Source organism: Rutidosis leptorrhynchoides, chromosome 2 (assembly GCF_046630445.1).
Source record: "Rutidosis leptorrhynchoides isolate AG116_Rl617_1_P2 chromosome 2, CSIRO_AGI_Rlap_v1, whole genome shotgun sequence".
Classification (NCBI taxonomy): Eukaryota; Viridiplantae; Streptophyta; class Magnoliopsida; order Asterales; family Asteraceae; genus Rutidosis; species Rutidosis leptorrhynchoides.
This window is the reverse complement of record NC_092334.1, coordinates 196,222,243-196,233,413: the sequence shown is the minus strand read 5'-3', so window position 1 is coordinate 196,233,413 and position 11,171 is coordinate 196,222,243. Positions and strand designations below refer to the sequence as shown.

Genomic DNA, 11,171 nt, shown 5'->3' with positions numbered 1-11,171 from the left:
CATGAGACAAAAGTCTTCATTTCCATTCAACCCATTTGCTTGAGAATCACCAAGCTTCTCCAAATCCTTCCCTATTCCTTTACCCTTTAAACTCCTAGAGTTTTCTTCTTCTTGAGAACATAGTGAATCCCAACATTCCTTTGCACTTTTACATGAAATTATCTTTAATCTTTCTTCACTAGGAAAAATTCCATGAAGCAGTGAAATTGCATTAAATTGTTTCAAAACCTCATTGTTTTGAAATGTTGACTTCACTAGTCTTGAACTAGCTTGTGGAACAAAGTCTCCTACTTTGATTATTCTCCACAAGTAGTAATCCTTGGATTTTAGATAAGCCTCAAATCTTAACTTCCACATTCAATATCCACCTTATCAAAGATTGGTGCTTCTTTCACCAATTCTTCCAAGTATCCCATAGTTTGAGTTTATCCGAGAATCGTTGACTAAAGTTTTTGCACAAAACGAATTTTGACACTTTCACAATCGTTTATAGAGCAATGATTTGAGAAACTGCTCTGATACTAATTGTAAGTAACTAGAGGGGGGTGAATAGTTACTTGATACATTTTTAACACTTTTTCGATTGATCACCAAATTCGATTAACTTTGATCAACCAATTCAACTTAAAATTGATGTGTGTAGTGTATATGTTCAAAAAGATAAATGAAGTAATTTAAAGAACATAGACACAAGAATTTTTAGTGGTTCGGATGGATGTTAACTAATCCACCTTAATCCACTCCCTGATTACACTAATCGGGATTTGTTGCTTCACTAAGCACTTTTCTCCAAACCCGGTGGAGATCCGATTTACAAGTCTTCAACTTCTTTGGTAGACAACAAACCTAATCTTTCTATCCCTTTGAAAGATTAACTCCAACCAAGATCAACTTGTCTTCACCTTGACAAGTATTAATCTCCAAATGAGATTAATCAACTTCCTAAGTTCCTTTAAGGAAGTAGATCACTAAGCTAGCCTATGTTTCTGCTAATTGAAGTTACAAGACTTATACACTTTGTAATGATGAACCTAAGACAATACTAGGACATACATTACACTAAGTAAACTCACAAGATTAATGATTTTGATTAGTAAGTTTACAACAACCAAATTCTATATCTATAAGATCATAGAATCTTCTCTTGCTTGATCACATTTGAGTAGTAGTTAGAGCCCTTGTGATCTCTGGAAATAAGCCTTTGAAATATGCAAGAAGGTCAGCTTCAAATGCTCTTTAATGCTTGCCTTTTATAGTAGAATTCAAAAAGTATTCGTTGACACATGGTTGCCTCCACGGTCGACCGTGGTTCGACCGTGCGTGCTCCAGTCCAAATTTAGTATCCGTTGTATAGCCGTTTGACTCAAATTTGAACACCATATTTTGGCACCTTTACTCCTTCTAGATACTGAAAAAGAAACCAAACATCCTATACAAGTACTATATGCATTAAGTGTGTGAGATTTGGTCTTATTGCATGAAAGTGACATAACACTCCATTAGTGGTAAACTCAACATTCTTGGAGAAGTGTCTTGATTGATATTTTGGGAAATCTCAGTTTGGTCAAGACTTAGTTAGTCATATTAATGCCTTTAGTTCAATTCTAAAGACTAGTCACTATGTCATTAACTTCCTAGTTTCAATTAATCATAAATCATGTTCCATTTGGGTTTATGTAGAGATTAATTGAATGATGTCTTTATAAGATAATCATGAAGTATGTAGAGACATCAAAGTTAAGTCATTCTTGAATAAGCAATCACACTTAGTTACTTAGACCAAATAGGCAATTGACTATAATTTTATTGTGAACCAATTTACACTTAATTTGTTGGAGTAGACTAGTTACTTGAATCCTAACTAGTAAACACATAGCAAGCATGTTAATCAAGTTGATAAATTTATGAGTATTAAACATATTAGCAAGTAGCAAGTAATACTCACACATAGCAAGAGATAGTTACTATAAGATCAATCATATAGATATTTGCACAACTTGTAATTTAAGCTTTTAGCAAGCTTACTTGCAATATAACATATTGCATGATTAATGTGTAAGCACACATTAATGTCCAACACATGCACAAGGTAAGAGCAATCTCTAGTTGGGACTTGGTGACCATCCTAAATGTATCTAAGTGTATTTTAGGATTACAAGTCTTTACTAGTTGCACTTGAGAGCGTTGTTCCTCATTTAGCCTTAATTAATCACTAAGTCATTTTCAATATCAATTATTGTTCTAGTGACATTGGCTTAAGTGTGTTGGTACTTGATGATCATACTAAGGATGTCTAGATAAGATTTAAGATCACAAGTTATTATTTAACACTTATGTGTTAAGCCTAATCTTGGTTAATTTTTCATTAAGATGTCATTAGGCGTAATTAACCACAATTAGTGTTTTTATGACCAAAACTCAATTGAGTATGAAGAAGGCATCTATTCTAAGCATGTTGAAAAAGGTTTTATGAATTATAGATGTCAGGAACTAGTCAAACTTTACTTGGTCAAAATTGGTAACAGAGAAAACTGCGGTCGCACTGCGGTTGACCGTGGTGTCGACCGTGCAACTTGTTTTCACAAAACTGCGTTGCAATTCAGTTTGGGGTTCTACGGCTAGCTGTGCGGTCGACCGCACCTTGACTGTGTATTTAGCTGATCTTTTAATTTCATATTCTTTAAGCTATGTTTGACTTGGTCATTTGCAAGATAAAGTATGGATTAGTGACCTTGCGTATTTTATGTTAAGATGTCGGTCATCACTTATGCATATGTATATGTCATCATCAAAAGATATTCTTTGGTTAATCATACTTAAGTTTGTCGTTTAGTTCATTAACCAATATTCAACCAACACGTAATAACCTTTTTGGGTAAAATATGGAGGTTTTTGGCAAAATATAGAGGTTTTTAGGAAAAATTTGAAGGTTTTTGGGCAAAATTTGGAGGATTTTAGGCAAAATTTGAAGGTTTCGGGGCAAAATATGTTTTGGGACAAAAAAAATTCACTGGGGGCAAAATCGGAAAACCCAAAACTTTCACACTGAAAATTGCAAATCCACTGGAGTGGGTGCCCCCTTGTCCCTTAGTGTTTCCGCCAATGATGCCTTCGTCAAAGTGAAAACTGAAAAAACATAAGAGACTTGCCCTTGTATGCACTCATCTTCTCTCTTTGATAAGTTAACCACCGAATTAGGCAATGTGATGTTGTCTAGTTCTAGTGATGCTTGGAAGTGGTCTATCACAAGCGATGGCGTCTTTCAAGTCTGCACCAGCAGAAACTTTATTGACTCACGAGTTCTTGGTGGTGGTTCCGGTGCTACTTTATGGTTTAGATCTTTGCCTCACAAGGTCAATGATGATACACATATCGATTCGTATCGAAAAAGGTCATTTTTCCATGACTTGATAAAGTTCAGTCTGGAAGTTATCCGGCATAACGGTCCAGGAAGAAATACCTTTTCCCAGTCATACGCAATAAAACTGGCCAGAAGATTATTCAAGTACACATCCGGGAAGAAAGGTCTCGGATAAAAGTTGGTCGTGACTTCACATAAGTCCAGTGTCAGACACCGGCACCGCTCACTCGGGTACGAAGCACCGAGGGGTTACGAACCATATTTCCACATCAAGGTCTACTTAGCCAAATATGTTGGTCACCCGATAACCTTACCCGATCAGGAGAAGTACCGCGAAGAATCACTTAGATAAATATTGGGCTATACTGATATATAAGACCCTTCACCTAACCAAATATGTGCCGCCAATCCGTTACGCTATAAACGGATACCATTCCGGAATAACCACGCTGTTCCGGAACAATCACACAGTCTCGGAACAAAGCATGGTCCTGGAACAAATACGTGGTCCCGGAAAAAACACACGAATGAAGTGTATGCCACGTCAGCCCCCGAATCTAGGAAAGTTCGTTAGGATTTGTTTGTTACACCAATGAAAGGGACATGTACCACGTCAGCACGCGAATCTGGTAAAAGTTTGTTACGATTATGAAAGGGACATGTGTCATGTCATCATTCCCTCGAATCGAAACGTCCAAAACAGATTTAGGCGTTATCAGTCAACACTTTTATTTGGCGGGTAGCTATGGATAGACTACCGACTCGACTGAATTTATCGTCTCGTTGCTTGGAAATCAATGATACTGGATGCCCTTTATGTACGCACCGGGTTGAGTCTTTGAATCACACTTTTTTCTCGTGTGATATCGCATTGGATATTTGGAGGAAAATTCGTATTTGGGTTCGGGAGCCTTTGCCTTCTTGGGCCGATTGGTATGCATGGTATCAAGGATGACAAGTTTCTCAAAGAATTAAGGATGGTCTTTTTACGATTGTGGCGGCTTCAACATGGATTATTTGGAGGTTTCGCAATGCGTTTCTTTTTGATGCGGCAAAGATGAAGAAGCAAGACTTATTTGATTTAATTCGGTTGTATTCATTTAATTGGTTTACGGGTAAAGGCAAAAATAATACAACTTGGAACGAGTGGCTAATTAAGCCATTGTAATTGTTGTGGTTGCTCCCCTCCCTAGTGTTTCGCTAGCGAGGTAGTAGTTTTTTTTTTTTTATAAATAAAATTGATGTTATATATATATATATATATATATATATATATATATATATATATATATATATATATATATATGTGAAACATCAAACTTTTAACAGTACATCACTTCACAATTGCAAACAAACCAAGCAATATGCATATGTGAAAAAGAGAGTGCAACATAAAAAACATTTAACAGCAAGCTGGAATAAAACACCATATCTTTAGAGTTTAGTCCATAACCTGAATCACGTTAATTTGACTACAATCCTAGCGCAAGAATCTCTACACAACTTTATATTCTAATAACTAGGAAAAGTTTGTGAGCATAAACTGAACCAAAATTAATCTGCTGTCTGTAGTTGCATAGGGACTAAATACAAAAAATAGGTCATGCTGCCTTTGTACAGCTACTGTTACTGCACCACGTCCTAAATATAAGGCAAAACACCCGCCCCACTACCGCCACTGCCACCATCGATCACTGAACCACTTATATTGAATTCATAAGTGGGACCATTTGTGTTAAAATCCATTTGGACTTGCAAATGGGGCGATATTTCAGGTTTTGGGGTCTTCAAAAGTGGTGGTTTAGTATCTTGCACCGGTTGTATTGCATGAAATATGAACTCGTTCATAGCATCTGAATAAGCCTGACCCGAAAAGGCTTCCTGCATGGGTATAGTTGGGTGCCATGGGTCTACAACTGGTGAATTGCATGAAACCTCCAATGGCCTTTGAGCTTGACCTGGACATGGTACCACAGAAATATGAGATACAAAATTTGCAATTATATTAAGAAGGTGGCTAATTTGATCCATATTGATAAATGGGTCAATTTGGGTTATACTTTAGCGGGTAAAATTCAATTAATTAGTTCAAACTGAAACTGGTCAAACGGGGTAAAAGTCACCCAATGTGTGTTTGAACGTATATCCATTTTGGCTGAAATAAGATCATTATTGTGGAATATAGCCTTTGTAATCGTATTTACCATACTACACTAACACTAAATACTAAATACTAATTATTAGAATTATCTATAAAATTTAAGAGAGAAATATTGAAAGAAAAAAAATGGTTTGCCAGGACCCAAACCAAACCATTTAGACCCCCTACCTCTTTGTTGACCCGATGATGCCAAGGGTATTGATGATCCAAAAGTCTGAAGCTGAGCTGGAACAGGTGGGGTCCAGCTCATGTTCTGAATAGGTTGTTGAGCAGCCGCGCTGTTATAGTGGTGGGGTTCTTGTTTGATTGTGAGGCCATTTGTGGGACCCAAATTGCCTTGCCTAAATTGAGGATAAAACTGAGCAGCTGACGGTACAGAATCTGGTATCACCTGGTTTAGAGACTGGTGTTGGCGAGTGTTGAAGTTATCTAATGGATGAGGTGTCGCAGGACGATAAACATTCAACTTTTTAGGTGGACCAAATTGCTGAAAAGGTTGACTTGGAACGTGTGACCGATCTTGCTGAACCCAGCCCTACAAGGAAAATAATCGAGTGTTTTGGGTTCAGTAAACCTGTTTTGAACTATACTATAGCTACTTTTTGTGACCCATTACGCAATCCGCAGTGAATAGTAAATGAAACGAAGATAAAAATGGATCATTTATACCTGTGGGCCCATGTTCAGGGACGATGGAGCTGCGATCATATGCATTATTTGTTGCTGATCCATTTGAAACGGAGTAAACTGTTGCACTGAAGGCTTCGGGTACCTCAAACCAAATCCATTACTACTGTTGTTTGAGTTAAGCTGTTGTGAATGCATATCGTTGGAAGCACAGGTTTGAGTTTGAATCACAGAATTAGCGTCCACAAAAGTATCTGTTACAGGTGCCATCATTGTGACATTTGGTATAGTATTAGACGACCCAATCGCCTGTGTTGGTATATGCAGACTGTTGCCGGAGTTAAGTTGACTTTGACCCTGTGAAACGACTTTTTCAAAGTTCAACATTTGCAACTGAGCTAACGAAGGCTTTTGGTCAATTTCCAGATGACAATTACTGGCATCCATATCACCCCCTTCCTTAGGGTCCATATTACACCCTTCATTTGGATCCATATTACACCCTTCATTTGGGTCAATATTACCCCGTTCCTTTGGGACCATACTGTCTGCACCTGGCTCTAAAGTAGTAGTAAATTCACAATGTAAAGTTGGACTGTCTTGTTGTTTATCAGTAAAAACATCACCCTCATTAACAGTTTCCCACGAGCCGTCAGCAGAGATTTTTACATGAACAGCATTCACACCTACTTCTTCCAGAATCTAAGCATGAATACATTGCTTATGTTAGAATGAAACGAGTTTATACACAAAGGGTTCAAATGGGTGGGTTGGGTAACAGGTCAAAACAATTGACTAGTCTCCTATTAAGCTAATTGTTTTGACCCATTAAAGATAAAACATAACCCAAATGAGCCTATTTAAAAGTAAATGGGTCAAAATTGCCATTTTAAATAAGGTTAAGTAGTGAAATTATAGGGTTACTTGCCTTAACCACGGTCTGATCAATACGCAAGTCAGTAAAGCAGACAGATTGACTACAATGAGGACAACCCCACAACGGTTTTTTTGAGTTTATGTCCACATAGTTGTCAAAGTCAAAGCACTGAGTCAAAGATATCAGAAGGGCAGTTTAGTAATTCAACAGTGACAAATACCAAATGTTATGGCATTGAACCAGCACACTAACAGAGGGATACAGTATAAAAACTCACTTGATAATGTTTACACAAATATCCTTTGACAGGTGTCTTGATGCGTCCGGAGCTGTATATACAAACCCAGAGCCAAAGATATTGATAAGTCTACATAAAAAACTTGACAGTATTATTGAAAATGAAGTAGTAATTACTAATTCGTACCTTATAGGACAATTCAGTGATATTTTAGATGGGCCTTCAAGTGTATCATTATCTAAGAAAACAGAAAGCAATAAGACATCAAACAAACGTACGCAATTTCATAGTACAGAACATAATATACCTGAATGAGGTGGTGGCACGTAATCTGGAAGTGCAGGGAAGATAGGATTTGAAACGATACTCATATAAGCGATAACAATAACACATTTCCCTACATAAATTTACCGACAGTGTTAAGATAAAAGAATCGTGCATGTAAACCACGTTAGAAAATAGGGCTTCTGTTATATAAATACCTGTATATTGGCCCATCACTTGAAGAATATTTGTTCCATACTTAACCATTTCTGTTACTAGTGTGGGAATCTGTGGTTCAGGATCCTGATTGAAAAATATAAAATATAAAATTATAATTATAAAAACATGTTAAAGAAAACGCAAAACCAAAATAATTGCAAAAATGGAGATATGTCAATTGGGTTTAACGCGTTAAAAGTCATTAAAGAGTATATTTTAAGCTTAAAACTTCCCAAATCGTTTCATACAAAATGATAAGATTATTATTACAACAATATCTTTCTTTATGTGATCATATATGACACATAAATTGGTTATGCAAACTTTAACAAATTATTTATGCAAACCTTGTAACTGCAAGTCCTATCCACTGCTTTTCCGTTCAAGAAAAAACTAGCAATCGAACATAAACAATTTAAGTCAGACCAAATTCAAGTGTATGTATGCTTTGTTTAAAGAATGTATGTACAAGTGATTAATGAAAATCTATACTTGGCATGCTGGGGACTTATGATGCATGATGATGTCTCTATATTATCTGTTTGAGCAACAAACAAGTACTGCAGTGACATTAAAAAAGAGCAATAAATATTAAATAAAAAGAATAATAAATAATGGGATTAATGTAGTAAATCTATACTTGGCATTTTGTAGTAGAATACCATAAGCTTTTGATCAAAATAGGGAATTCATAGAAGCAAGATCACAAGAAACTCTTACTATATTATCACCGGGAGATTTTCCGTTATTCGGAATAAAGAAATCTTTCACGGTTGCATTAAATCCCGGCTACATATTTACAACAAAACAAAATTTTGTTAATTGGTGCATAAATAAATAATGAAGATAACATTAGTTCCAGGAAATCGACATTGTTACCATAGCTTCAAAAAATGCAAGTATTTTGTCCATCTTCATTCCTGGATAGAACCTGAAGCGATATGATAGAACTAAAACACTAAGTCAACAAAAACTAACATAATATTCAAATTAGAAGACTAAAACACACACACACACGCACACACACAAGTATGACATTAAAAATACCTTAACATAACTGTCGAGATGCTGTTAAGAAGTGTGCTCTCCTCAGAGTTCATATCAGATACACTGCTGAAACTGGTTGATATCTATAATCAAAATAGAACAGTCTTTATAATGACGCTGCTACAAAATATATAGAACCTAACAGCAGCGTATATAACATCCATTTAAAAACCTTATTTCTAAGAGTATGAAGTTCATCGTTATCCTTCTCACTGAACCATCCATTTGTACACGCACCCTATTTAAACAAGATAACAATATCCATAATTTCAGTAACAAATGTGCGGCCAATCACCAATAAAGTATACGAAATGAAAGAAAATGAGATACAGGAGTACCTTTATAGAGATCATCAGCACCATGATACCTGCACGTAATTCGATATCGTCTTTTGCCCATTGACATACCTAACCACATTATGTTATTAGCAATTTGTGTCTCATTGTATAGAATATTAGAAGCACTCAATTATAAATTTATAAGCAACAACTTTTACTATTAACTATTAACTATTAACTATAGTATAAAAAGAAAAAAACTAATCCATCTATAGAAAACATGTAAACACTGAAACATATATCTACAAAATTATTCAAGTGCCATTTCAAGTCAATTAGTCAATCCATACACATGCATATACAAAGGTGTCAAAGGGGGCAAATGCCCCCCTCAAAAAGGTTAAAATTATCTGAACAAATTGCAAGGTATTATAATGTATTAATGACATTTGTTAGAATTTGCCCCCCTCAAACTACAGAAAAGGAAAAAAAAAAAAAATTATAAAAATGCCCCCTCAATTACCAGCTCCGCCCCTCAATTCATGCCTTAAATTATTTACTGTAATTTTTACTGCATAGCCTTATCATATTTTGATTAGGTGGCATAATCTGTAAAACATTTATCATAGCTAAATCAGTATTAAAAAAAATAAAAAAATCATCCTAGTAGACATCTTTCATGGACCTTCAAAATGAGCATATTTATTGATAATAATATTCAACTTTTGAAAAAAAAAAAAAAAAAAATTAATATTTTGTGTTATAACTGAAAAAAGTTGCAAAATATGTACTCCATGGTTTACCTGCTTAATTAATTCCGGCAAATCTGAAGCTCTATCTGGAATTTCATTGTTAGCAACAGCATAATCAATACCTCTGCAAAAATATATAAATAAAATAACAATTTATTTCTTTCAGTTTGCCGCCATAACTCTTCAATCAAACTAAAATAGAAATAGAAATCAAAGGAAAACAAAAGCAGTTAATATATTTAAACCTAGAAAGATAAATGCAGAGATTGTAAAAATCATCGTTACGATTATCGCCGTGAAGGTGACCACGTAATCGATCAACGGTGGTGGAAATGTTTAAAAAGTTGACGTACGACGGAGAACGCAACTCGCCGGTTGATGTGTTCAGTGACCGGTTCAACTGAACCGGATTCTTCGTTGCTCCGACCATTACTAGCAGAGTGTAGCAGGTTTTCTTATGAGCCAACCTATGCGCCTATTGGCTTTTAAACTACCAAACGAGAACGAAATTTACACGTGGCGATACATGAATAGTTGATCAGATATGATAAAACAGGGGTAAAATTGTAAATACACTTTTCTTAAAGGCGGTGCCTTTTTTGTCCGTACAAATTGTACGGTTATTTGCGAATTTTTTTAATAATTATTATTATTACATTTGAGTAAATTCAACTTACTGTAGACTGCATTAAAATATTAGGAAAGGGTATTTTTGTATTTTTTCACTTTAGGAAATCTGTAACTTGGGCTTTATACAATGACATCTTGATCCTTCCATACCTGTTTCTGATCTCCATCCCCACCTACCTTTCACTTTCTTCTGTCAATTTTTCCCTATGATGTATCCAGATGCTTCAGGCAATTTCCTTCTCCTTCATGAGAACCTCCACACCACCGTCACCGGCGCACCACTATCGCCTTCCTCGCCTCCATCATCACCGGCGTCACCACCGTCGTGTTCGCCGTCTGCTACCCATTTGCTGACCGACCGATTTCTTCTCGATCCTTCTTGGCGATTTTCTTTCCACTCCTTTCTGCCGCCCGCTGCCAATGGTTTTACCCTTGCCACCATCACCGCCGGCGGAACCTTCACCACCATCAACGTCGGGCACTTGCGACTGTGTTAACAGTCAACATCGGTTTTCTTCTGCTTCGTTCAGTTCTTCATCTGATGATAATTCTAAACCGAGTGATGAGAAGATGGAATTAGTTGATGATGCTAATTTTAACAATAAAAGGTTAGTGGTTTATTAGTTATGGATGATATTTGTTTTGATATTTTAATTATGAATTTGTTTGTTTGATTAGAAGCCCTAGAAATTTAGGGCTTTATATGTGATTGATAGG

The 11,171-nt window shown here is 36.0% G+C and overlaps 1 protein-coding gene across 1 annotated transcript; it reads right to left on the bottom strand.

The window, feature by feature from the left end:
- Positions 1 to 4,837: 4,837 nt before the first annotated feature.
- Positions 4,838 to 10,265, bottom strand: LOC139891626 (uncharacterized). Its single transcript, XM_071874605.1, has 17 exons — positions 10,070 to 10,265; positions 9,876 to 9,948; positions 9,133 to 9,201; positions 8,967 to 9,032; positions 8,795 to 8,877; positions 8,627 to 8,678; positions 8,468 to 8,536; positions 8,240 to 8,307; positions 8,095 to 8,140; positions 7,747 to 7,831; positions 7,572 to 7,661; positions 7,451 to 7,502; positions 7,304 to 7,355; positions 7,078 to 7,194; positions 6,192 to 6,851; positions 5,691 to 6,057; positions 4,838 to 5,319 (listed from the first exon to the last, which is right to left on the bottom strand). The coding sequence occupies exons 1-17, from the start codon at positions 10,252 to 10,254 to the stop codon at positions 5,003 to 5,005; spliced, it is 2,451 nt and encodes an 816-aa protein (XP_071730706.1). The 5' UTR covers positions 10,255 to 10,265; the 3' UTR covers positions 4,838 to 5,002.
- Positions 10,266 to 11,171: the final 906 nt, after the last annotated feature.

What these genes read in the sequence shown, in the direction of transcription:
- LOC139891626 (XM_071874605.1), bottom strand. Translation starts at nt 10,254, where the DNA reads ATGGTCGGAGCAACGAAGAATCCGGTTCAGTTGAACCGGTCACTGAAC. An exon ending in ATCTCGACAGTTATGTTAAG is followed by an intron (nt 8,679 to 8,794) that starts GTATTTTTAATG and finishes ATATCGCTTCAG; the next exon opens with GTTCTATCCAGGAATGAAGA. An exon ending in AATCTCCCGGTGATAATATA is followed by an intron (nt 8,308 to 8,467) that starts GTAAGAGTTTCT and finishes ATGTCACTGCAG; the next exon opens with TACTTGTTTGTTGCTCAAAC.